This window comes from Malaclemys terrapin, chromosome 4, assembly GCF_027887155.1.
Source record: "Malaclemys terrapin pileata isolate rMalTer1 chromosome 4, rMalTer1.hap1, whole genome shotgun sequence".
NCBI lineage: Eukaryota > Metazoa > Chordata > Testudines > Emydidae > Malaclemys > Malaclemys terrapin.
This window is the reverse complement of record NC_071508.1, coordinates 6,840,420-6,867,703: the sequence shown is the minus strand read 5'-3', so window position 1 is coordinate 6,867,703 and position 27,284 is coordinate 6,840,420. Positions and strand designations below refer to the sequence as shown.

The 27,284-nt window shown below is 54.7% G+C and overlaps 1 protein-coding gene across 2 annotated transcripts; it reads left to right on the top strand.

The window, feature by feature from the left end:
• DTX4 (deltex E3 ubiquitin ligase 4) lies at positions 1-27,284 on the top strand. Of its 2 annotated transcripts, XM_054027236.1 has the most exons (10): positions 1-86; positions 1,006-1,110; positions 8,122-8,854; positions 13,426-13,487; positions 13,984-14,145; positions 14,434-14,495; positions 15,321-15,473; positions 17,794-17,955; positions 22,050-22,139; positions 23,781-27,284. In XM_054027236.1, the coding sequence occupies exons 3-10, from the start codon at positions 8,229-8,231 to the stop codon at positions 24,012-24,014; spliced, it is 1,551 nt and encodes a 516-aa protein (XP_053883211.1). In that variant the 5' UTR covers positions 1-86; positions 1,006-1,110; positions 8,122-8,228; the 3' UTR covers positions 24,015-27,284. The 2 variants fall into 2 exon arrangements, with proteins under 2 accessions (XP_053883211.1, XP_053883210.1); XM_054027235.1 differs by lacking the exons at positions 1-86; positions 1,006-1,110 and adding an exon at positions 1,117-2,008.

Here is a 27,284-nt window from a genome sequence, read left to right as displayed (position 1 = left end):
TTCAGAATTGAGTTAGGCATACAACTGCAGAGCCATGTGGGGAAGGCCCGGGCTGAGATGGCAGGATCAAGGGGCACAAGCAGAGGGTGGGTGCAAGGCTGGGATGGGCGGGGGGGCTGCAGGTTTGGATTGAGGAGTTCTGGGGGGCAGGGCTGGGATAGTGGGGGGCTGCAGGTTGGGGTTGAGGAGCACCGGCAGGCTCTGGGGGGCAGGGCTGGGATAGTGGGGGGGCTGCAGGTTGGGGTTGAGGAGCACCGGCAGGCTCTGGGGGGCTGGGCTGGGATAGTGGGGGGCTGCAGGTTGGGGTTGAGGAGCACCAGCAGGCTCTGGGGGGCTGGGCTGGGATAGCAGGGGGCTGTGGGTTGGGGTTGAGGAGCACCAGCAGGCTCTGGGGGGCTGGGCTGGGATAGCAGGGGGCTGTGGGTTGGGGTTGAGGAGCACCGGCAGGCTCTGGGGGGCTGGGCTGGGATAGTGGGGGGCTGCAGGTTGGGGTTGAGGAGCACCAGCAGGCTCTGGGGGGCAGGGCTGGGATAGTGGGGGGCTGCAGGTTGGGGTTGAGGAGCACCGGCAGGCTCTGGGGGGCAGGGCTGGGATAGTGAGGGGCTGCAGGTTGGGGTTGAGGAGCACCGGCAGGCTCTGGGGGGCAGGGCTGGGATAGTGGGGGGGCTGCAGGTTGGGGTTGAGGAGCACCAGCAGGCTCTGGGGGGCTGGGCTGGGATAGCAGGGGGCTGTGGGTTAGGATTGAGGGGCAGCAGCAGAGCTGGGGGCACAAGGCTGGGCTAGTGAGGGGGCTGCAGGTTAGGACTGTCGGGGAGGAGCAGAGCTGGGGGTGCAGGCCTGGGATAGTAGGGGGCTGTGGGTTGAGGGGGGGGCACTGGCCCAGCTGTGGGGGGGAATCTCACAGACACCCTCAGGCCCACCCAGGGCCTGGAACTTCCTTTTCTGGGAGAACCCCCCGCCCTCCTCTTTACACTAAAGTGCTGATAAATGGTTTAACCCCCCCAGGTGAAATCCCCCTCTTTCGGAGTGAGATGGTTCAACCCAACCCTGCAGCTGCAGTTCCAGCTACGTGGTCAGTAGGTGGCGCCCTGGCGCTGGGCCGGGCATGAGGTAATGTGGTGGGAGTGGGGAGGGGGCAGCGAGGGCCCTCGAGACGCTACGCTCCTGGGAGCTCGCGCTGCGGCTCAGACTCCCCGGCTGCAAAAGCCAAGGAAGTTGTTTGGGGAGGGGGCAATAGGCCGGAGGGAAGGAAGCAACTGGGCCGTGCAATGGGGCACCGCTTCCCGGCTTTGGAAAGGGGACGTCGCGCTGGGTGACGGCTTGCATGTCCCTGTCTGCGTCCGGGAAATCCCGGCCACCCGGATTCCTTTAAAACAAGGAGGCAGGAGAGCAACAGGGAGGTGGAGCTGCTGCTCATCCCGTGCAAAGGGGGGAGAAGGGGGGAGGAAAAAAAACTAGAGCATGAAATTTCGAGAAGGGCTTGTTGCAGAGGGAAGCAGCAGCAGCAGCAGGCGGAGGAGCTGCAACTGGTGTAACTAAAGCCCCCGCCTCCAAGAAACCCAGCGCGAGCTAATCCCCCTCCCGGGAGCCCCATTGCAGAGCAGCGCCCCGTGGCCGGGTCTTGGCGGATGAGTGCAATGGCTGGGCGCTGCAGGGGAGCTCCGGGGGGGCACGTTGCAGGGAGGGGGGAGTGAGGGCGAGCTGCATATCCCCCCCCCCCCCAAAAAAGCAGCCCGGAGACTCCCCCCGATTTGTTGAGGTCTCGGGCCGATGCGGCGCTGAGCCCCGGCCGGCGGAGCCATGCTGCTGGCCTCGGCCGTGGTGGTCTGGGAATGGCTCAACGAGCACGGCCGCTGGAGACCCTACAGCCCGGCCGTCAGCCACCACATCGAGGCGGTGATCCGGGCCGGGCCGCGGGCGGGCAGCGTGGTGCTGGGCCAGGCGGACCGGCGGCTGGCGCCCTACCTGCTGGACCTGCACTCTATGCACCAGTTCCGCCAGGATACCGGTGAGTGGGGGGGCGCCCAGCGTGACCCGGATCGCCCTGCGCTGCCGGGGGTGGGGCGGGCCCGGCCCGGATCGCCCTGGGGAAGGGGAGCCCGGCCCGGAGTGTCTCGTCCCTGTCTCGGGTCGTTCTGTCTGTTTTCTGCCCTGGTCCATATCGCGCTGTATTGTCCGGATCGAGGGGCATTGGCAGAGCTGTGGCGGGAGTCCAGGGCTGGGATAGCAGGGACTGGCTGGGGGGGTCGGGATTGGGGGGCACTGGTAGAGCCGGGGGGGGGGAATTCCCCAAAGCGAGGCAGGGTTGGTGCCTGTGTTTTATTCAGTCCCCGAGACGGGGAGGCTGGTGTTCCCAGCCCAGCTGCACCTGGGCTCCCCGCAGGGAGGCAGCCCCCGGTCTCGCCACGGGAAGGATGGGGGTGCGTGGGTGTTTCCAAGAACAGGAATATACCGAGGAAAGGCGGCTTGCCTGGGAATCTCTGGGCGCCTGTGAGCTCACACGGAGCTGGGGAATCCCCAGTGCATCCCGAGAGGAGGTTGCAGGTGGGGCAGGGTGTGGAGCAGTGCGAGCCCACCATGGCACCGGGCTGTGGGTGGCCAGTGCACTTGGGAGGGGGTAGTGGAGCCAGGGTGGGAAGGGACTGGACCTGGCAGGGGTGGGGGGAAGAGGTGGCAGCATGGGGAGTGCCAGGGGCACAGAGGGGTTTGGCAGTGGGGAAAGTCGGAGCTGGAGAGGACCCCAGGCAGCTGGGATGGGGATACCCCTGACAGCACGGGCTCCCGGCTTTATGGCAGCCCCTCCCTGCTTTGTTATGAAGCGGGAAAGTGCTGCCTCTTGGCCGAAGCTGTGCTGCTTGAGAGGACAGCGCAGAATCCGGCTGTTGGCATAGGGAGGGGCGCCGGCTGGGGCTACTATGGGGCCACGATGGTTGGCTCCTCGGCTAGCACCTCTGGCACTCTCAGCTTGGTGCCATGTGCGGCCCCGTAGTTGCAAGGGTATCAGCTGGCTTTGGGGGCAGCACTGGAGACATCAGTGGCCCTGGCCAGAAATGAGTGGTGGCATGTGCGTGGCCCGACGTGATGCTGGGGAAGATGGGCACCATGCCCCTAGCCCTGGATGTTCCCAAGCAGGATGGATCGTGATCTGGCTCCGCTCTTCCCATGGGTTCCTCTCCCCCATGGGGCGCGGCTCAGCTCCCTCTCCTCATCCTTCCCGCTGGCCCTGTGTCTGCTCGGTTCAGGCTCCTCCAAAATCGCCCCACTCAGTGGGCTAGTCACCATGGAGACAGAGGCAAGTTGTCTGTCCAGGTTCATTGGGGACAGATTTTCCTCTGGAAACTGTCTGGAATAACACTCTCCCCCCCCCCGCCCCCCCCCCTCCACACACACCATTACCAGTGATGGAAGGGCCAGGGATCCATTGTTCACAGTCTGTCCAGAAAGGTGACCGGGTGAGCCAGCACAGAGGAGTGGGAGGGAGGCGGTGACCCAGGGTGCGGGCAGCCCTTCCAGATGGGGTGCTGGTTTTGCTCTTGGCATGACACCCCTTCATAAGCTACAGGTGTCCGTGGCTGGGGGCTGTGGTCCGAAGGTGATTGTGCCTGTCCTCGGATCCCTTTTCATTTCCTGTGTGGCTGGGGAGGGTGCCACAGCCCTCCAGGTGAACTGCCCCTTGGGGGGCTGGTGCTCCTGGCACAGAAAGTTAAGCCCACCCCACCCCCAGCTCTGAGATCTCCCTTGGGGTGATAGGGGAGGGGCTCTCCATTTTTGTACAGGTCTGAGATCTGCAGACAGCAGGGCCCCCCATCTGCTTCGGTGGGATGGGGAATCAGTTTCAAGTGGGGGCACCCCTACATACATGGGACTCCCAGTGGGGACCCCCTCTTTCCCCAGGTTCCAGCTGAGAGGAAGGCGGGGGAGTAATAGTGAAACGGGCTCTGATGGAGGGAGGGGGGTGGGACGGTGGCGGCTAGAGGGGGCCCCGTTCCCCCCCCAGCCCTGCCGCTGGGCTGAATGGGGAATTGTTCTGCCTCTGGCTGGCTTGTTCTGAATGTTGTTATTTTGGGTCATTAAGGGGCTCTGATGTGGTGGGTCACGACCCCAGCTGAGCCTTGAATAGCTATTGTCCCTTTTCTTCCTTTCTTGAATGGGAGGCTGGCTGCACGTCTCTGGCTAGGGGAGGGGAGGGGGGACTTTCCCACAGGATTGCTGCATGGCACTGGACCTGCCAGATGCTGAATGCCAACACGGCTCCTTCCCCTTCTCATCTGGGATTATAATAAATTACAGATGCTGTTCGGAGCTTGGTTTCTCTCCCCACCCCTCCCTACACACAGCTCCCTCGGCAATTCCCCCTTTGTCCCCCACACGTCTCATTGTGTGGCCTTTCTCAATGGGAGAGAGTTAAAATATTTTTTACTGAAAACTCAGACTAATTGGCTGAGGAATTCTATCAAGCTTGGAGTACGAAAAATCAGGTGGGAAGCGGTCGAACTCCCTTCACCCGCCGTGTTAATGTGCACAATTAAAAAATCCTAGCGTGACCTCCCATGGAGATTTAATGAAGTGCTGGGGCTATACCCCAAAATTGTAGCACTTTAACTATACACCGGTGCTTATGCTGTGATAGCTGTTGCCATTTGGGAAGAGGCAGAAGCTATACCAGTATAAACCGTGCTAGGGGTTGTACTGATATAAACGTTAAGGTAGAAGCTCACCAGAATAATGATAGTGGTACCAAACTGGTGTGTGGACCAGGTCTGAGACTTCCTTGTGCTTTACAGCATGCTTACGGGCCTGTTACGGAGCACCGTATGTAATTAAAGTTAAACTCCAGATTATCCTTTCTTTGTTCACATGCTGAGTTGCAAAATTCAGCGTTTTCTAGTCTACTTCCACCATTGCGGTGTCCGGGTGCCTCACAATCTCTAATATTTAGCCACACGCACCCGTGTGTGTGTTTCTGCTTTACTGATGTGGAACTGAGGCCCAGAGAAACTAAGGGACTTGCCTAAGAACTTGCAGGAGAACTGTGCCAGAGCAGGGAATTGACCTTGGGTGTCCTAAATCCTAGGCTGGTACCCTAACCTTTGTACTGTCCACCCTCGATGGGATTTCTAATGGGAATCTGTCATTAGTGTTGATTAATGTGGTTCTACTGCTGTGTTTGTTTTTTTAAAGTCTCTAGAAACTTTTTATTTTGGGGAACGCCCTATCCCACAAAGTGCAGGTCCAGCAGCTACGCATTTGTTTGGCGCAGTAGTGACTGGATGAGGTGTAGCATATAAGGCTAAAGGTTAGTTTTTTCATGAGGAGTTTGGTCCTGCAATGTCAAAGTCAGTGGAGATTGTGCTGCTGACCTTGGTGGCGGTGGGCGCAAGAGGGGAAATACAACAGAGTGGTTATGTGCCACAGAAATCTCTCCCTTCGATCTCATGCTATCAGAATAAGTCCAGCAGGGTTTTAAAACTCGACACTGTCAGAGTTTGTGAGATTCACCCACTGAGCTGCGTTGGGTCAGAATGGATCCAGACGGCACCCACGGAGTACTGGATCTGAGTGGTGTCCTCTTGTGTTCCATTGCCTAACATGGTTTGGCTTTGCAGGGGCTGTAGTCTCACGTGTATTGCCTTGTGACAGTTTTTTTGCATCAGGGTCATAAAACGTTTCCTTTTAAAAACTAAGGAAACTCCCAAACGCACAATTGTGTGATGGCTACAAATGGAGGTTGGTTCTTAAAATGGGAAGAGAAATTTTGTAGTAATTTTAACAACACAACATCTGAAATTCAGGAATCGCCTAGATGAGGTTCCACAAACTAACTGGACTCTGCACTTTTACCAATGCCTGTCCTCTACCCATCCCCCACTCCTTTCTACCCCTATCCTGCATCCGCATTCTCAATCTGCACCGCAAACCTTGAATTACCAAAAATACACAGCTTGCCATCGCACCGTGCCAGGGATGAAATGAGTTGCCGGGGTTCAGCCCAGTTCTGGGGTGCCCACACACAAAGAACTAGAGCTCACTGGGACTCTCCCAATACTGGAGTCGCATTAATTTTGGGTTCTGATTCATGCTGGGAATACTATCAACTACCGTAACGTAGATACACTTCTGCTCCTCTATTCCCACCTCTCCATGGAGCAGCAACTCACACAGAGACTCTCCTTCCATTCAGCCACCTGTCAACAGAGAGAGACATCTCTGCTCTTACCCCTCCGCCTACAGCCCAGAAATAATGCTGCCCTGGATACCTGTGGCTTGGCTCTGCTACAAAATGTAGCCACCTCTGAATATAGTCCTCTGCGACTCGCATAGCTGGGCTGGGGCTGAGTGCTATAGACGGTGTCAAACTGCATTCAAGTCCAATTCAACGAATGTCATTGCTGCAAACAGCATTTGGAGATGGTTATGTTGGGGAGGAAATCAAAACCAAGGGGACAGAAAGCTCAGGCTGCCTGTTCTACTCTGTTGATTACAATACACCTTGTATCGGTGTACAATACACCTCCACATCGGCAGCAGACTTCAAAGAGAGGTGGGTAGGGAGGTGGGGTCAGAGTTAAGGCCGTTTGTGGAACCATGATTGTATATTTTGTGTCTTTTACAGAGTTTAAAAAAAAATCATTGTTTGTAGCCCATAAAGGCCCCAGCTCCAATTGGGCCCCATGGTGGTGGATGCTGCACAGACCCTCAGCTTGTCTATGCTCCCAAGTTCCATTGGTCTCACTTAAATCGGTTTAGTCAAACGAGTGCAACTTCTGAGTGGACTCGTGTACCAGCTTAATGCTGGGTATATTTGTTTAGCTTGTGCTTGTAAATTACTGATGAGGGACAAACTACTACCAGATGGATTAAGGCCTGGTCTACACTTAAAATATTTGCTGGCATAGCTATGTTGATTAGGAGTGCGAAGGGGAATCACACCTCCAGTCAACATAACGGTGCTGGTAAAAGCACCAGTATAGATGAAGTTACACTGGCAAAAAAAAAAAAAAAGTCCTTTTGCTGGTTTTGTCCTGTTCTTCTTTTTATAAATTATACCAGCAGAGGAAATCTTGCTGGCATCAGCTGTCTCTCCAGTAGGAGGGTTTGCCAGGATCGCTATACCTGCAAACGCTTTCCTTTGTAACAGTGAGGCTAACGAACCGTTCGAACAATTTAGAAAGGCTCACGGTGGATTCTCCATCACTGGTCATTAAAAGTTCTGCTCTGGGAATTGTTTCGGGGCAGGTCTCTGGGCTATGTTAGACAGGAGGTCAGACAAGATGATCGCAATGATCCTTTCTGGTCTTGGAATCTATGAATCTAGTGGAGATGAGGCCTGATGGACGAGAGTCCACAAGCACAGTTGTGCTGATAAATAAACTGGTATAAAATCAGCCTTTCCCCTTAAGCTGATGTGACTTTGTTTGAAGTGCAAGAAACAGTCTTTGCCCCTAAGAACTTAAGTCCAGATCCCTAAAGGTACTTAGGTGCTTAATTTCCATTAATTTCAATTATAGTCTAAGGCAGTGGCTCTCAACCTTTCCAGACAACTGTACTCCTTTCAGGAGTCTGATTTTTCGTGCGTACCCCCAAGCTACACCTCACTTAAAAAATACTTGCTTACAAAATCAGACATAAAAATACAAAAGTGTCACAGCACGCTAATACTGAAAAATTGCTGATGTACTCATTTTTACCATATATAAAAAAAAAAAACCAATTGGAATATAAATATCATACTTACATTTCAGTGTAGAGTATATAGAGCAGTATAAACACATCATTGTCGGTATGAAATTTTAGTTTGTACTGACTTTGCTGGTGCTTTTTATGTAGGCTGTTGTAAAACTAGGCAAATATCTAGATGAGTTGATGTACCCCCTGGAAGACCTCTGCGTACTGCCAGGGGTACACGTACCTCTGGTTGAGAACCACTGGTCTAAGGCTGTGGCATCTTGCTTTGGGCTGGTTATGTCTTGTACCCCCATCCCCTCCCATGGAGGCTGTGGGCCCCTGGCTCGTAACGCCTGTCCCTTCCCAGGGATGTCCTTGGGGAGTAGGGTATGGGCAATGTGTGTAGCCTGGCTACCACAGGCTTTTATCATCTCTCTTTCTCCCTGCTTTCCCCAGGCACCATCCGCCCGGTGCGGCGCAGTTACTATGATCCCTCCTCGGCACCGGGCAAGGGCGTGGTATGGGAGTGGGAGAACGACAGCGGCTCGTGGACGCCCTATGACATGGAGGTGGGCATCACCATCCAGCACGCCTACGAGAAGCAGCACCCCTGGATCGACCTCACCTCCATCGGCTTCTGCTACGTCATTGACTTCAGCACCATGGGCCAGATCAACCGGCAGACCCAACGCAAGCGCCGCATCCGTCGCCGCCTTGACCTGGTCTACCCGCTGGTCACCGGCACCCTGCCCAAGTCCCAGTCATGGCCGGCCAGCCCCGGCGTTTCCAGCTCACCCCCCACCCCACCCTGCACCTGCCCCCAGTGCCTTCTGGTCATGAGTGTCAAGGCGGCGGTCGCGGCTGGGGCCAATGGCGGGACTGGCACTGCAGTCCCCCAGCAGCAGCAGCGTAAAGCCTCCGCTCCATCGGGCGGCCCCAAGCCTCCCGTTCCAGCACCTGGGCTCAAGCCTCCGGATGGCATGGCCACCACGCGTGGCCCACTGAAGACCCTGGCGTCCCAGGTGGGCCGGAGGCAGGCGGCCAGCACGCCGGCCCTGAGCTCGGCCAGCTCTGCCACAAGTCCACCTGCCGCCAATGGGAAGGTCTCGCGTGCCAGCCTCAACACCCTCAACCGCACCCACCTGCAGCGCCTGGCCATCGCCCAGTCCCGTGTGCTGATTGCCTCCGGGTGAGTGAGCGAGCGAGCAAAGTTCCCCCGGGGTTCTTAATAATCAGCCTGGGTCCAGGGTACCCACATCACCCTGCCCTCCAATAGCTGACACTAATCGGCCTCTTAGCCCACTTCACTGACCCTTGGCTATGGAGGCTGTTGGCAGGACTGTGCATGGGGGTGGGGGGAAACTTGCCCTGGTGTAACCTGTTCAGTCCCCACTCTGGGAGTGAGCTCCAAGGGCTGCTCCGCTGACCCTTTCAGCTGTGTTCAGTTAACATCCATTGAAAGGAGAGCCTGCATCGGGGGCCCGCTGTTTGCTTCTGGTACCCTGCACCCCTGGCCTTGTCCGTGGGCATCTGTGCTGCCACTATAGCATGGGTCTGTCTGTCATGGCTACCCGTCTGGGACCGTGCATCCGCTGCTTCGATCTCGCGCTGTGTCTGTACTTTCATAGAATCATAGAACATTAGGGTTGGAAGAGACCTCAGGAGGTCATCTAGTCCAATCCCCTTTCATTTTGGTGTTTCTGTTGTTTTGCTTTAAAGGCCTTCAGCAGTCAAGACACCAAGCTGGCATGGGACAGGAGGCCAAGTGTTGTCGTAGATCAAAATCTGGGTAGGAGTCAGAAACAAAAAGTAGGGTCTAATGGTCAGTTCTCATCCCAGCAGAAGGTGAACAGAGGGATTTAATTTCCATACTAGATCCTGTGGTATTTTATATATTTATTAGTGATCTGGAAAGGAGGGTGGACAGGAAAATGTGCAGAAGACACAAAGGTATTTAGGTTAGTTAGGACCAGAGAGGCTTTCCGAGGAGCTTCAGAGAGACCCAAACAAGCCTGCGGAATGGGAAACATGATGATAAATGAAGTTGTGTCAATAAATGCAGTGTAATGCACACTGGAGGGGAAAATTTAAACCACTTGTGCACTGTACATTAATCGCATCAGCGCAGGAATAAGTTGTCATTCTAGTTAGCTCAGTGGAGACCTCTGCTCAGTGTGCAACTATGGTCAGAAAAGCAAAAAAGCTGTTAGGATGCTCAAGGAATGGGATGGAGAATAACACAGAGACTATTGTGGTGCCAATACATCAATCAGTGGGGTGGCTTTGCCTGGATGCCATTGACAGCCCAGGTCACCCCGTCTCCAGAAGGATGTTGTAGAATTAGAGGGGTTCAGAGAAGCGCGGTGTGAATGGCTAGGGCCTGAAAAAAAAACTTCTATGAAGAGAGATTGCAAAAGATTGGGATTGTTACCTTAAAGAGGAGCTGTGTAAGAGGGGACGTGATGGAAATATGTAAAATACTGAGTGATCTAGAGAAGGGAGATCGGGAGCTGCTGTTCTCCCTGTCTCATAACATAAGAACAAGGGAGAGTCAGTGAAATGGAGAGGGGGAGAATTCATAATTGATTAAAGGAAATACTTTGCCACAAATTTTGTCATTAGCCAGTGGAACTCACTGCCACAGGATGTTGTTGAGGCCATCGACCTAGCAAGGTTCAAAAAGAAACTGGACATTTTCACCATTAACAAGAATATCCAGAGTGATAACAGTCAGTGCTAACAAAGGTAGCAGGGATATTAAACCTCCCGCTGTTGGGGTTAAGCCAGCCTCTAGAAGAGACCAGGATACACCTAATGTGGGGGAAGATTATACCATGTCTGCTCCTATGAGGCTCTTGTAGCGTCTTCTGCAGCATCTGGTGCCAACCACTGTCAGAGACAGGAGATTGGGCTAGCTGGATCTGGGGTCTGATCCAGATTGGCAGTTTCCTTGTGAGTCCCAGCCCAAGTGTGCAGGGCGTGTTTACGCCGGGTGACTGGTGTCTAGACCACGTCAGCCAGTCCCAGTGTTTCAGCCATTAAGACCTGGGAGTTTCGTTAACAACTGGCCTGGGTATTCCACAGTGTCTGTGTTTTAGCTGCTGTAGGTGGAGGAAACCCCAAGGTCCAGATCCCAGCTGGTGTAAATCAGCTATAGCTTCAGTGGAGTCAGTGGGCCAGATCCCCAGCTGGGCTCAATGGGCCATCGCTCCAGAATCTTTGTGGTGACCGTTTGTCACCTCCAAAACGGTACGGCACAAACCTCCAGGGTGGTGAAAGTCCCTAAGGAAGAAATAAAGCCCCCTGTGACTGGAGCCCACACCACAGCCCTTGTCTATCCCCCTCTTCCCACCCCAGCCCCTCTCTTTCCCCCTCGACAAATACCAGAAACCTCTTTAACCATAAAATGGGGGAGGCCCCACAATCCCCTTTTGAATCTTAATGAAGCTATGGGACATTCTTTCACTCGGCCCTGCAGGGGGAGGGGGGGCGCTATCAAAAGGCCTATAGAAAGCTTTTCATGCTGTTGCCTGATGAGGAAAACATCTCGCCCCCCTCCCCAGAAATCCCTTTCTTGGCCATTTAATTAGCGTGGTTCTCGCCCTTTGTCTGGCTTTGCCATCGGCCTTCTGTCGCCGTTCGCCCGGGCCTGTGACCCCTCCGGGAAACTTTCCCATGATAGGGAGCGGGAGGAAAGGGCCACGGGAACAAAAGGGGCTATGAATGGTTCGAAGACTCAGGGAGGGTTTCTAAAGACTGAGAGAAAAGGGACGCGGGGAGGAGGGGCGCGGGGGGTGGGAGGGCATGTCTCTAGATTAGAGGATTCTCTGGCTAGGCCTTGGTCTGTCGCTACGGCAACTGTTGTCCAGCTAGGAAGGTGCCTGGTTCTGGCTCGCCCTCCTCTGTTGCTGTGGTGCCGCCCCCATGAATGAAATCGATCTCCCTGCTTCCCCCCGCCCTAAGCCATGTCAAAAGTCCAGCCAGGAAATAGCACATTCTGACTCGGCCGGGCGCGCCGGTGCCCTGGCGTTGTGCCACCCGACCCCTGTGTCTCGCTGGGGAGCTGTGTCTCATTCCGCAGCCTCGCGCGGCCGTTGGTCCCTTCCAAGGCTGCAGAATAGGACACGGGCCTCCCCCTGTGCAAAATGTGGGGGGCTGTTTTGCCATCGTTGCCCCCTAGAAGCCCCACTTGTTCTCCTGACCCTCCAGTGCCACTTAGCCCTTCAGGAGCATCAGCATTGATGGAGAAAGTGGGCAAAGCAGGCCTCGCTGGGACACTAGCAAGAAGCGCAGGGCGTGGAGGGGAGAGAGAGGGACACCCGTTGTGGGCTCAGCTGACCCCACTGGCAATGAGCGGTACATGGCCAGCCAGCCATCTGCGACGGTGCCTATGTCTGCAATTTCCTGGTCTCAGCCTGGTTGGCAGCAAACGCTGGACATGAGAGTGGGTGGTGTAGTGGGGCCTCTGCCCCCTGGGTTCTGCCTTGTGTCCAGAGCACCCCTCAGTGGTATATTTCCCCGAGTCTTGTTGCAGCGTCGTCTTTTCCTCTCCGTCATTCCCTCTCAGGTGGTGCAGTCGTTGGGCTCGGTGCTGGCCCAAGGACTTGTGATATTCAGTCCCGGCGCCGAGGTCCGGGCCAGAACAGCACTGCCGCCCCGAGAGCTTGGTTGCGGTTCCAGGTCTGATAGATGGCAGCCCCACCAGCCCTAGAAATGATCTCTTGAATGAGTAGGAGATGGGCGTATCAAAATCCCATTGCCTGGATTACCATGGTGCTCCTGCTGTGTCAGTCATGGTGGAAGAGCTAGCCCCGGAAAACAGGGCTGTGCACCATCTGGGTGTAACTGGAGCTTTCTGCTGCTGTCAGGCTGCCACGGACGCGTCTGAAGTGCATGGGTGGGTGGAGCAGTGGCCTGAGGTGATTTTTAGGGCCAGGTACAGAGCTTAGAAAGACGCTGGAGGGTCAGTGCAGTTGTCATCAGGACAAGGACATTTTTGGGGCAAGGCCTTGTGAGGACTAGAGATCTCTAGCCTCTGTCTCACATTCCCCTCAGCTTGGCGTTGTCTCTGGTGGCGTTATTTCCAGATCAAGTGATGAGTGTCTCGCCCACCCCTCCAACTCTATGTTCCTACCCAGGTTGGGTGCACACCCTGGCTCACGTATGCACATGCCGGCCCCTGCCAGACCAGGTTGGCTCACAAGGTGTGTGAACTGCAGGATGTTAGCCGGAGGTGAAACCTGCTGGTCTGGTTGGGTCACGTGAACAATAACCGTTCCCATCCCCTGCAAGGTGCAGCCTGGAGAGGAGAGGACAGGTGGCTGCGGGCCGACTGGTGGGAGCTGGGTGCAAGGCATCCTGGGCAAGGGAATGTGCCACCTGCCCTTGCTGTGCCAGCCCCCTTCTCCAGTGGGGGGGGTGTCTTGTGAACTTGGGGGCCCAGCCACATTTGCTCCCTGGTTTGCTGAGCCCCTTGTGTGGAGTCCTTCTGGCTGGCGGTCCTCGGATCGCTCAGCCTACCCCAGCCCCAGACCATGTCCCCTGCTTTTGGGGTTCTCCGCTGTCCATTGACGTTCCTGCTCCCTCTGTTTGGAGGGTTCCTGTGAGCTCCTCGCTGGCCCGTGGTGGGGGATGGTGGCCTGAGACAGGGGAGCCTCTGGGAACCAGTGGTCCATGCATTGCACCAATCAGTGGGGCAGGGGCTTTCTCCAGGGGCACGAACCCACAGTGAATTCTGACCCCCCAATTCCTTCCCCTCAGGGTCCCCACCGTCCCAGTGAAGAACCTCAACGGCTCGAGCCCTGTTAACCCCGCGCTGGCAGGTGAGGGAGCCAACCGGTTGGGCCAGCCTAGCGTGACTGAGCAATAAAGACCTCTGGGGGCAGGGGGGCAGACCCACACTTCTGGGGCTCGTGTGGGCTGTGGGCTTTGGGCAGCACCTGTGTAGAAGGGGATGGGGGGCTACTGGACAAGCCTGTACCCCAGAGGAATGGAGGCAGAGAGTGATATTGGCCCCTTGGTTGTAAGGGGTGGGTGGGGAGGGTCCCTGTTCTAGGTAGGGGATGGAGAGCACCATTGGCAGGCATATGTGCTTCATATGGCAGCAGGAGAGGGGTCTCATAGACCGCTGTTTAGGAGCGAGTGGGGTTGGGGTGTCTGCTTCATGAGGGTGCTGGGGTGTGGGGGATTCACGGGGTGGGTCTGGGTCTGTTAGAGGCAGAGTGAGGCTTCGGGCCGCTGGCCAGAAGGGCTTGTGGGGGGTGCCTGGGGTTCATCGGAGCTGGCTTCTCAGGGCCTTTCCCCATCTCTCTCCGCCAGGGATCACAGGGATCCTCATGAGTGCGGCAGGGCTGCCCGTGTGCCTCACCCGTCCCCCCAAGCTGGTGCTGCACCCCCCACCCGTCAGCAAGAGCGAGATCAAATCCATCCCGGGCGTGGCCAACACCTGCCGCAAGACCACCAAAAAGCAGGCCAAGAAAGGTGAGCGCGAGCCCTTACCCAGAGCCTCTGGGCGTCCGCATGTCCCTTGCAGGAGCCCTTTCCTGTCCCCATGTCCTGCCAATCTCCCCATCAGGGGAAGCCCTTCCCATCTGGTGCCATTCACCCCAGCCTCACTGCACAGCTTCCCCTCCCCACAGGGCTCTGTCCCCACCCATCCTTCCCTGCCCCACGGCGCCCCTTTCCTAGAGTGCCTCATGTCTTCACAGACGCGTTCAGGGCAATGTAACTCTTGCTCCAATGTGCCGGTTCTCTTCCTCCCTGCCCCAGGTAAAACCCCGGAGGAGGTGCTGAAGAAATACCTGCAGAAGGTGCGTCATCCTCCGGACGAGGTGAGAGCAGGTTGCCGTCTGTCAGGGCGTAGGGTGTGTCTGTCTTGGGCTAGGTCTTCACTGCCAAAATCTCTGTAGTTCTGCAGTGCATTAGCACTCTGGCTGTACAATCCTGGAGAAGACAAGGCACAGGTAGATTTGACCTCAGTGTAGCTGGTCAAAGTCGATCTCTCACTCTCACACACCACACCACACCGCCCCCCCCAAGGTGACCTCCGCCAGCTACAGCGAGATCAGAGCCACGTCTACACCAGGCTCGTACAGCGCGCTGGAGCTGTCCCGGGTTGGTTATCATGCCATGCAAACACCCCCTTTTGGGTGAGTTGTGAGGAAAGGTTGCCCACGCTGTATGTGAGGTGTAGGGGGTTGCATGCTGTGTGCACGTTGTCTGGGTGGGTGTAAGCACGTGGCAGAGTTGCACTCGGGGTGTTGCGTAGCTGCTTGCTTCTGGCTGTCAGTGTGCCTTCAGGAAGGGGATCCTCGTGCTGGCAAACAGGGCTAGGCTGATATCACTGGAGCTCACTTCTGCCTGTCCTTCTGCAGAGCAAGGCCAGCTCTGGCTTCCCCCGCCAGTGGGCCCTGACCCTACCCTGGTGACGGGGCTCTGATTCCTGGTTAGCCTTGCCTCCCCTCTGAGCCTGCATGGTGGTTGTTCTTGCCCAGTGGGGCCTGGGCTGAGACATGCACTCCCCTCCCCCCCAACTTGGCTCATATACATTGGCCTGCATGCTCAATCACTCTGAGCCTGGGCTGGATTCAGACCAGGTCCGTGTCTCTGTCTGACTCGATTTTCTCCTCTCTCTGCCTCCTCCTCTGCCCTCCAAGGACTGCACCATCTGCATGGAGCGCCTCTCCACCCCGTCTGGCTACAAGGGGCCCCAGCCAGTTGTCAAGCCTGACCTAGTGGGGAAGCTGTCCAAGTGTGGCCATATCTACCACCTCCACTGCCTGGTCGCCATGTACAACAACGGCAACAAGGTGCGTGGTGGGCTCTGGGAGAGGTGGGCGTGTGCTCGGCCAGCTGCCACTAGGGGCCCCAGTAAGGGCTGGGTCCTAACATAGAACAGAGGTTGTACGTGGGGTTGGATGCTGAGCCAATCAGATTGCTTGCCTGGGGCTGAATCCTCCCGCTTGATAGGTTGTAAGAACCCAGGGTTCTCTCTACCATTTCTCCTGGTGTCTCCCATTGGCTCTATGGGACAGGAGGGCTTTGCTTAGTCACTTTGCAGTGAGCGCTGATTGACCCTTCCCGAATGCTTGGCTGTCTCTGAAAACATCAGCGAGTCGAGTAGAAACCATTCTCATATCTGGCCATTCCTGCCCCAGAAGGCCTCTTCCATTCTCTTCCCTTAAAGCGTCAGTGAATTTTACACAGCTTTACCACCATTTTATCCTGTTTCATTAAGACACATGTCCATGCTGCAAAGATTATCTGGTTTGCTGCCCTTCATGTGCTGGGCGTGAGGCAGTAGTTAGCAATACAGATGGGGAGTCATGAGACTGTCGCTGATGTGCAGATATGGTTGGAAAATGTCCCCTCACCTGCTGGAGAATTTTTGAGTTTTCGGCAAAAAAAATCTAAAGCTAGAATATCTTGGCTACAATCAAAATATTTCCATTTGGAAAGTAAACTGTGGTGCCTCCTGGGAGTTACTTCTTGGGTGCCTTACGATGGCATTCTCCTCTACTGGCTAGGCCACCTGGTTGGACTACGTCTCTCCTGTTGCATCATGGTCTCCTTGTCTTGGTGAGGGGAGGTGGTTGCATCAGGACTGGTGTATAGCCACAATGCATCATGGGAGTTGAAGTCCAGCTGAGGAGCCCAGCCCATAGAAGAGAATGGGAGCATAAGACAGCTGAAATTCAACTCAAATAAGGTCCCTGCTCTGTGCCTCAGTTTCCCCTTCTGTACTACAGAAGGTATTGTGAGTAGAGCTGGGTGAATCATTGAATTTTTTTTTGGTTTGCTGACTGTTCTGAAAAATAAAATAAAAAAAATGGATTGGATCAAGCTGAATTTGAAATTTTTTGCCACATCAAAACCGTTTGTTTTGGGTTGAATGAAATGTTTTAGCAACCCAAAACGTTTTGTTTCTGTGCATTTTTAAAGCTCTAGAGCTGTGGTACTCAACCAGGCGTTCACGTATCCCTGGGGGTTTGCAGAGGTCTTCCAAGGAGTACATCAACTCATCTAGATATTTGCCTAGTTTTACAACAGGCTACATAAAAAGCACTAGTGAAGTCAGTACAAACTAAACTTTCATACAGTGACTTGTTTATACTGCTCCTTATACTATACACTGAATTGTAAGTACAATATTTATATCCCAATTGATTTATTGTATAATTAAAGGTAAAGATGAAAAAGTCAGCAATTTGTCAGTAATAGTGTGCTGTGACACTTTTGTATTTTTATGTCTGATTTTGTAAGCAAGTATTTTTTAAGTGAGGTGAAACCTGGGGGTACATAAGACAAATCAGCCTCCAGAAAGGGATACAGTAGTCTGGAAAGGTTGAGAACCACTGATCTAGAGTCACAAAATGGCCGAAGAAGGAAGCATTGGTGCCACCTCGCTTAAAAGCTTTTCCCCAGGAGTTAGGACACTCCCCTGGATTGTGGGAGAGATGGATTCAATTCCCCTCCCTCCCCACCGCCTGATCGAAAAAAGATTTGAAGTTGGGTCTCTCACATTGCAGAAGAGTGTCCTAATGGGCACTGGGGCAGGTCGGTCTCTCTCTCTCTCTCCTTGAAAACAATTCACACAGATGACCATTGATCAATGCGTGTTGGGAAGAAGATGCATTCAATGTATTCTACGGAAGGTTGAAGTTTTTCTGATGAAAAATGGCTTTTCAAACCAAACACAAATTTTTGTTTGGTTTGAAATTTTCTGGGGAATCAAAAATGTTTTGCTTCATTTTGATTTCCATTTTTGGGTTTTGTCCCCCCACCGAGAAAAGGGAGGGAAAGGCGTGAGGAAGAAACATGAAACTCAGAACAAAACTTTTTGGTTTTAAATTAAATGGGGAAGAAAAGGAAATTGTTTAGTCAAAAAAGCTGAAAAAATTCCATAAACGTTTTTGAAAGAAACAAAGAACGTTTCATTCTCAATCAGTTTATGGGAAAAACCATTTTTGATCATATACTACTTCCTAATCAAGGTGTTGGGGGAGTGTGTGTGGTGCAGTAGAGGGGTGTGCGGGGGGATTGGAGGAATGTCAGCCTGACAACAGTAAAAGTGAAGGATTTGATTTGGTTTCTTTCTCTCCTTTCTTCCTTCCTTGCTCTTGTTCTCAGGATGGGAGCTTGCAGTGTCCAACCTGCAAAACCATATATGGGGTGAAGACTGGGACTCAGCCCCCTGGGAAGATGGAATATCACCTCATCCCTCACTCGCTGCCTGGGCACCCTGACTGTAAAACCATTCGGATCATCTACAACATCCCTCCGGGGGTCCAGGTGAGACCCCAGCTCTACAGGAGGGAGGGGGTGTGTGTGACGCTTCCCAGAGTTACCTGGGGTCGGGAGGCACTTTGCTACCACCTGCCCTTAGTGTGAGAAAACCTTGTTTGTGCCTGCCAGGGGTCAGCTCCCTGCCTCCACAGGCAACACACACAATCCTCGCTAGGCCTCGCTGGCCCCCCGGCACTCAATGGCGTAGCGATAGGCACACTCCAGCCTTGAACCCTCTGAGCATCTCCCTGAAGCATCCAGCCCCTGCTCCGCTAGACACTCACAAAATTCACAGATTCGCTGCTCCCAGTTTACCAGATCATAGAATATCAGGGTTGGAAGGGACCTCAGGAGGTCATCTAGTCCAGCGCCCTGCTCAAAGCAGGACCAACCCCCAGACATCTCCAATCATGGCTCCGTGAAACACAGAGCACTGAGACAAGCGTGTCGTGAAAACAAGCCAAAGTTTATTTAACAAGGCATGAGAACGGCCATCCTGGGTCTGACCAATGGTCCATCTAGCCCAATAGCCTGTCTTCCAACAGTGGCCAATGCCAGGTGCCCCAGAGGGAATGAACAGAACAGGGAATCATCAAGTGATCCATCCCCTGTCGTCCATTCCCAGCTTCTGGCAAACAGAGGCTACAGACACTATCCCTACCAATCCTGGCTAATAGCCATTGATAGATCTATCCTCCATGAATTTATCTAGTTCTTTTTTGAACCCTGTTATAGTCTTGGCCTTCAGAACATCCTCTAGCAAAGAGTTCCACAGGTTGACTTTGCGTTGTGTGAAGAAATACTTCCTTTTTGTTTGTTTTAAACCTGCTGCCTATTAATTTCATTGGGTGATCCCCAGTTCTTGTGTTATGAGAAGGAGTAAATAACACTTACTTCCTTTCTCCACACCAGAAATGATTTTATAGACCTCCATCATATTACCCCTTAGTTGTCTCTTTTCCAAGCTGAAAAGTCTGTCTTGTTAATCTCACCTCATATGGAAACTGTTCCATGCCCCTAATCGTTTTTGTTGCCCTTTTCTGTACCTTTTCCAATTCCAATATAGACACGGAGATTCAAATGAAAGCAAGTAGAAATTTTGGAAACAAAAGGTTACATCTAAAGTAAAATCATAACATGTGTTCGATAACCTAGACTGAGTCAGCTAAAGCTCCCCCCCAAAGCCCTGCCAGTGTTTTTCAGCCAGGCTTGGCTGTGATCCTTTTCCCATGAGGCAAGTCATGCTTGTGTCCTCAGTAAAGAACGCTGGGGGTACCTCTGACTCTCTCTCCCCCCCCCCCCCCCCGCAGATATACCCTGACAATCTGTCATCGGTACTTGTAAACAGGATCCCTTGAATATTTCCTTACTTGATTAGCATCTTGGCTATGTATGCAAATAGATCTGTATTGTGAAGCAGACAACAGACAGTGCTCAGACAGGGAGGTAAGCCCAGCCTGGAATGGTCTGAGGCATGTCACCTGTTTACCCACTGTGACGGGTTCCCCCCGGGGCGCCACCTGGAACTTTGGTACCACTGAGCCCTCTGACCCCCCAGCCGGGGCTCCCTCTCACACTGCCACTGTGACAAGCGGCAGACCCGCTCCCGCTCCTACACTTCCTCCAGCATTCGCACAAGTAGGGACACACCCAGCTGCAGTTACATGCAGGCTATCTGACCAGCCACTGCATGAACCAACAATAGAGAGGCTACAGCCAAAATAACCACCAGCGTCCCAGCCTAGGGACAACCCCAGAGGAGTATAAACCCGAAATTATACCATCTTCCACTGTAAGCTCATAGCGTCCCCCCTCCCTCAATGTGGAGAGGAAATGCAACAGCCCCTGAGCTAGGATTCCCAAACACTCACTCCAAACTTACTGGTTTAGATTAAAACATAAAATAAGTTTATTAATGACAAAAGATAGATTGTAAATTGTTATAAGTGGCAGCAGTGGCGTAGCCAGGATCTAAGAGCAGGGGGAGCAAACATAAAAATGGCACCCCCCCCTTGGCTCCTCCTCTGGCCATGCCCCCCCTTGCTCCTCTGGCCACGGCTCCGGGCCGCCTTGCTGCACGCCCCCCCTACCCCACCCCCCCGCTCTGCCTCCTCCGGCCATGCCCGCCACCCCCCATTGGCTGCGAGCCGCTCTGCTGCGCCCCCCTTGCTCCTTCGGCCGTGGCTGCCGGCCGCGCTGTGCGGGCCGCCCTGCTGCGCCCCTCCTCCCCCCTCACTCTGCCTCCTCTGGCCGCGCCCACCACCCCCCATTGGTTGCGGGCCACCTTGCTGCGCCCCCTCCCCATGGCTCCTCCAGCCGTGCCACCCCCTCACCATGGCTGCTCCGGCCACGCTGCAGGCCACCTTGCTGCGCCTCCCCTCGCTTCTCCAGCCGCGCTGTGCGGGCCGCCATGCTGCACGTGCCCTCCCTCCCGCTCTGCCTCCTCCGGCCGCACCCACCGCCCCTCCCCCCCCCATTGGCTGCCGGCCGTGCTGCGGGCTGCCCTGCTGCACCCCCCCCTCGCTCCTCTGGTCGTGCCGCCCCCCCTTGGCAATAGGAGGTCAGCCGTCAGGCACGCTGCTTTTTGAAATCGTGCTGAGGGGAAGTGGCTGCTTCCCCTGCACCCCACTAGCTACACTACTGCAAAGCAAATTACCTAGTAAATAAACAAAAACGCAGACTAAGCTCAACATACGAGAAAGACAGGATTTGAATTAAGTCTCACCCTGACGGATGATACAAGCAGGCTGCAGAGTCTTAAGGCACAAGCTGCACTTGCTTTGCAGCTTGGAATCCCCAGGTTTTCCTTCACAGGCTAGAAAGCCCTTTAGCCTGGGTCCAGCCCTTCCCCCAGTTCAGTCTTTGTTCCTCGGGTGTTTCCAGGAGTCTTCTTGTGTGTGGAGTGAAGAACAACAGATGATGTCACTCCCTGCCTTATATAGCTCTACCATACGGCATGACTCTTTTGTCCCAAAATCAGTTTGTGGAAAAACATGGACATCCCCAAGATGGAGCCCAGAGTCATGTGGCCTGGTTGCCTTGCTGAGACATAGCAGCCATTACGTACAGGCTGTCTGGAACATTCACAGGAAGGTTGAGTTCTTCCAGGGTCCGTTGTCTTTGCTGATGGGCCATCAGCACTGTCCGCCTTCTTCATTGTTGTACCAGAAAGGCTAGTTGTGGGTGTCACCCAGATTAAGCAGGGTGGACATACAGATACATAGTCAATATTCCTAACTTTAGATACAAAAATGGTACATGCATGCAAATAGGATAATCATATTCAGCAAATTATAACTTTTCCATTGACACCTCACATGACCCGTCTTGTACAAAATGCATCATAATTATGTCCTTATATCAGCATATCACTGTGAGGAATATGGGGTGCAATGTCACACCCGCCTTAACTCTCATATCTTGATTACATAATTTTCAGTATAGATACATAACCCCTTAAATAGGTACGTATGTGTCACGGCGATCGTGATGACCAGTGGGCTGCTGGCGCTCTGTAGAGACCTCATATGCCGCCTTTGGTGAATTATTATGCAGCTATCCAACTCGGGGATCCCTATAAAACCCTATGCACCCCCTGTGCCCACTGGCCTCAGGAGATCCCTGGATCACAGCGGATGGGTGTGGGGGGCGCCTCTCGTGAGAGCAGTTGCTGTATTGACGCGTGCGGCTGCCTTGGTGCAGCCATGGCGAGATCTCTGCGATGACTCCATACCCCAAGGGATGTCTCTGGTTGTGACCCGGTTCCTGGAGGGGCCGATTGCGCTGGCGCAGCAGCTGTCTTGTGTTTGGTGATGGCGCGTGCGCTAGAACCAGCCGTGTTTGGAAGCGCTGCCAGCCGGGAAGGCTGAGTGGGGAGCTTGGGGGAATGTCTCTGCAGGGCCCCGGCCCCCTTGCTGGGCACCCTCCTCTCCCCGCAGGGGGCTTGTAGCCGACCCAGCAGTGGGTGACGGGGGCACTGGAGGGTCCTGCAGTGGTGTAGCCCTGCAGCTGGGGGTGCTGTGATGACTCAAGATTAAACAGCTCTTATGCACCCTCTCAAGATCCCAAAGGATGCCATTTCTCTCTCTCCCTCTGCACAGGGACCAGAGCACCCGAATCCCGGGAAAAGCTTCACAGCCCGCGGATTCCCTCGACACTGTTACCTCCCGGACAGCGAGAAGGGCCGAAAGGTGAGGGGTGTCCTGCCAGTGTTCCCTCTAATTTTTCCCACCCATGTGCGGAATGAATTTTGTTACGTGTGCCAATAGGGAGCCGATGTGTGACCCATCACCTTCATATTGATGCACATAACAAAATTCGTGGGTGTGGGGCCAAGGGGTTCGGAGTGTGGGAGGGGACTCCGGGCTGGGGCAGACGGCTGGGGGTGCGGGCTCTGGGGTGGGGCTGGGGATAAGGGGCTCAGGGCTGGGGCAGAGGGTTGGGGTGGGGGTGAGTGCTCTAGGGTGGGGCCAGGGATGAAGGGTTTGGGGTGCAGGCTGCCCCAGGGCTACAGCGGGGAGAGAAGACTTCCCCCAGCTCTTTCTCTTTCTCCCCGCAGCAGCACCTGGGCTGGGAGGGTGGCGGGGGAGAGGTGTCTCTCTCCACCACGGAAGCCCCAGGGCTGGGCTGGGTTGGGGCCAGGGGAGGGGCACCTCTGCCCCCCGGGCTGCAGCAGGTCCAGGGCTGGGGGAGAGGCATCTCTCCCCGCCGCAGACCTGAGTGCCACACAGTGCTTAATAGGCTGCTGTGCGGCCATGCAGCTTAGAGGGAACTTAGGCCCTGGCCTGTCTCCCCCAAACCCCGGACATTCGGGCTGGGGGGTGAGGGGGGCTCTGCCTTCAGTCGATGGTTCATTAGAGCAGCGTGGGGTGGGGTGAGTTTTATCCGAGGGAGCAGCTGGTTTGGGGAGGGACAATAGCTGAAGGGAGAGCCACCCCCCCCCCCAACATCCCAGATAGAAACTGTTCTCCAGACCCGGAGCAGGGACAGAGCACCCCTGCAAGTGGGGCTATCATCCTGTGGGGCTGAGAGAAGGGGCTGCCATAGGACAGGCTGCCCCCTCCTCGCTGGAGAGCCGAAGAGGGAGGGAAATCTGCAGGAGATGCAGGGTTTCTGGACTAGCCCGGGGGTCTTTGGATGATGATGGGGATCATAGCCTGGCATGTACGTCCCTGACACAAGCTCCTCTTAGGAGATGAGCTTTCAGCCCTGGGATGTACCACCTCCTTTCACTTGGTCTCCTGCAAAAGACCTAAGATGCCAGGAGCCCACCATTTCAGCGACCTCTCTAATGGACGATCGAGGCCTTTTCAGAGGCTGTGGGTTCATGCCAGACAAAGCCCCCATATACTCCACAGCGAGCTAAATCCCGCAGCGCTCTGTGCACAAGAGACCAGATAGAAAGTCAGTTGCAGACCATTTAAAAACAACCCCCAAAATCGAACCATGGAGGGTTTTTTTTTATTGAATTTTGATATGGAAATAAACTCAGATTTGTTTTGTGCTGCTTCAAAATTTGCTGATAACATGTTGCCGCATTTTGTCTGGCAAACTCAGTGCCTTGCAAAATCTGTCATGTGAGGCATCTGGAGGTTTTGGTTGGGGGGCCAGGTTGGTGGTGTTGGGGATAAGCGCATCAGCTGGATGATCAGCTGTGAAACAGTTAACCGCGTTATCATGTTATCAGTCATCATTATGTTTCAGAGTTAACGACACAATGGGATGAACCACGCCACTCGCGCTTGGGAGAGGCTGTGTGCAGACTCCAGTCTGTCTTGGGGTGGGCTCTCAGCTGTTTCTGTATTAACCCTTTCCCTCCTGCGCTCCCCCAGGTGCTGAAGCTGCTGCTGGTGGCCTGGGACCGCCGCCTGATCTTCGCTATCGGTACCTCCAGCACCACAGGCGAGTCGGACACGGTGATCTGGAACGAGATCCACCACAAGACAGAGTTTGGCTCTAACCTCACGGGCCACGGCTACCCCGACGCCAACTACCTGGACAATGTGCTGGCCGAGCTGGCGGTGCAGGGCATCACGGAGGAGAGCACAGCCCAGGAGAAGGACTGAGAACAGGGGGAGGGGAGGAGATGGCATTCCTTTGTGGTGGGAGCAGCACCCCACACTCACCTCCTCCTCCCTGCCCCGGTGCCTGCACCCTCCTCCTCCCGCTGCCGTGACGCTCAGAGGGCACCAGTCGCACCATTGAGACGTGTGGCTTGGGGTTGGAGCAGAGGAGGAGGCCCACGGTGCCTCGTCAATGGGCATATCTGTGGGGCTGGTCTCCCAACATGGGCGCCGCCCCTCACCCAAGGTTACGTTAATCTTGTTGCACTGGACTGGGAAGGGAGGGGGGATTGAACCGCTAAACCCTGTGAAAATGAACTGCCTCTTAGGGCACTACCCAGCGGGAAGTGCTCCCGTCCCATAAGGCAGCTCCGGCACCGCATGGGCGCCGCTGCAAAGGCCTGTGGGAATGCCAAGGATTCAAACCAGTCGTAGTCTTGCCCGGTTAGGAGACTGGTTGGTTGTGTGTTGTCATGTCACTGCTGCTTTCATGTTGTGGGCTCAGTGTGAGTTGGAAATGTGCTGTTTGCAGGTCTGGTACCTCCCGTCCCAACCCACCTCACCCTCCCAGGCCTGCCTCCCCGATCCCACCCCATATCAGGTCAGAGCCAGGCCTGCTGCCTGCTCGGATGTGAGCCTTGGGGGAAATGAGGTGGAAATCCCGTCTCCTTGATATGTTCCAAACTGGGTCAGGACCAGAACTAGCTGGGTACGAGTCTCCTGGCACTGGTTAGTGGGCTGGAGCAGAACCAGTTCGGCCGCTATGTGAACGGTACTAGAGCAGGGGACGGGAATCCGTGATGGACGGATCAGAACCAGGCCCGGTCTTCTCCGGGTCCCTCGTCCCCTCCCACTCTCCCTAATCCATTCTCACCTGGGTCAGAACTAGTCCAGCTGGCTCAGCCTTGTCCAGTGGCGTGTGGGAGAGAGAAATCCTCCAGTACTGGCTCGGAACCACAGCTGGTTCTCCCTGTCTCAGTGAGTGTCGTTTACTGCAGCCCCGTCCAGAACTGTGTGAGCTGATCTCCTTGTACCTGTGAAGGAACCGTGCCCCAGGGATGGCTCTGTCTGGTCAGACCTGGTGGGGGTGAGTTGAGTTATGAGGGGAGGTCCAATTCTCCCCCCTCTCCCCCCATAAGATGGGTTCTTTGAACTGTTTGTATGGGGGAGTCCCCCGGATACTGATCTGAATTTATATACCTCATGTTTTGGGGGTTTGTCGTATATATGTACATATATCTCTCATGTCATGCTTGAAGATGACGTTGGCGCTAGGACGCTTAAAGGAAACGGTACTTAAGTTAGACCTGGAGGCCAAGTCCACTGGCACTGGCCGTTCACCACGGCATAGGGGCGAGGGAAGCTGGGCGGCCATCTTGAAACAGAGGCGCCCAGTCAGGCTTGGCCACATTTCAAAATGGCCACTGCACGCCCCTCAGGAAGGTGGGGAAAGGGCACAAATACACACGCTCCCATTAGTGTGACTCTGCGCAGTTCAGGGGGGGGTGTCGGCGGGGGGGGGGCAGTCCTGAGTCGTCCCATGCCAAGATCCATAGTCTCCTCCGGCTGGCAGCAATGGGAGGCCTTGGAAACACGCCTGTCCTGGGGTTAGCCCCCATGTTGGGGAAACAGGAGCCCAGTAAAATCTATGGAGCATCCATAACCCTGATCGGCCTCTGTGGTGCTGCCACCTAGTGGCCTCTTTGCAGCTAGTGAGTGAGGTGGGTCCCATGGGCTATGCCCCAGGTCCCATCCCTGTTGTGAGCTGGGGAAGGGGTGGGTGAGGTGGCTCCCAGCTGGGATCTGACCCTCTCCTGTCTAGTTGCTTAGGTCTTTGGCTCCTTGGGCTTTCCTGGCTTGAGGATTTTCCCCTTGCAGCCCTTGTGAAGTCCCTGTGGGGCAGATGCAGAGGAGATGGGGGCAGGTGATGTGTCTGGGTGGGGGCAGGTGAGGCAGGAATGGGGAGGAATAGGAGTTGCGATTGGCTGCAGATGGGGTTCACTGGAGCAGGCAGAGGAGGAGGGGAAATCCAGAGGCTTCACAAGGCCTGTTCACACTGCCCCGGAGAGTTCAGAGCAGCCCCCTCGCTGGGATGCCTGAGGAGCTGATCCTGTCCCAGACTGCCTGGAAACCCCCTTCATTGCCACAGCAACCCCTCCCTTCGTGAGGGGCTGAGATCATCCTGTCCTGAGCCCCTTTTGTCCCCAGGGGTGCCAGTGCCCCAAGACCCCCCCTTTTCTGTATTTCCCAAGCACTCACTAATGATGGGGGGGGGGTAATCCTACCCCCAAACTAGAACTGGGGGGAATTTTTCATCCAAAACATTTTTCAGTGAAAAATCCAGAAATCAAAATGTTTTGTGTCCACTTTGCTGGGTTGTTTTAGGCAAAAGGGGGGGAAAAAACACTAAAAAATGAAACATTTTGATTTTTTTACAAGGCAAACAATGCTTTTTTTGCTTCAAAATTGCTTTCCATTTTCTTTTCTTTTTTTTTTACAAATGTTTAAAATGCTCTAAACTTGAAACAATCTTTTTTTCTTTGAGTTCCAAAATTTTTTGGTTTCTAAATTATTATTTTTCGGAGGGGGAACCACCAGCAAACTGAAAATCCTGTTAATCGCACAGATCTCCCCCTAGCCTTGAGATTCCCTGCTCTAGCCTCCCCACCCTCCTCTATCCCCCCCCGTCTATCTCAGCTCCCTCCCCAGTCCCATATTCTGTCCCCTCCCAATATATCTGGGTGCTCAGCCTACCCCCCCAATCCGGTATTCCCCCTCCTAGCCAGTAAGATTGTCACACATTACCCATCCCCTACTTGTGCCCTTCTACCCCACCGTGCTAGCAAGGAGCAGCCTCCAGTCTGACTTGGTTTCTAGGATAGGGGAAGAGGTTTGGAAGGGGTCTCCTACAGGCCCCTGGGATTGTTCTTCCCAGGGAGGGGCGGGGATTGGTCTCCCTCCTCTCCCCCCAGTTGTGCTTTTGTTTAATTTCTAACTGTGGTTTTATACTTTCTCCAGAAGGATCTGGGTGGGACAGGGAGGCGGGGCCATGGGAAGGGTCATCCCTCCCCTGTCTTTGTGTGTCCTCGTGGCGTTGGATGCGGGGTGTGCGGCTGGGGTGGGGCAGTGTCCTGCTGTATATTGTGTTCTGTTTGTGAACGGTGCACTGTGCCCGTCTCTCTGGTGTGTTGCCCGCCCGTGTAGGCTGGATGTGCCAATTTAATAAATGGAGAACTCTCCCACCAGGCGGGAGGGCATTTGCTGTCTGCGTCA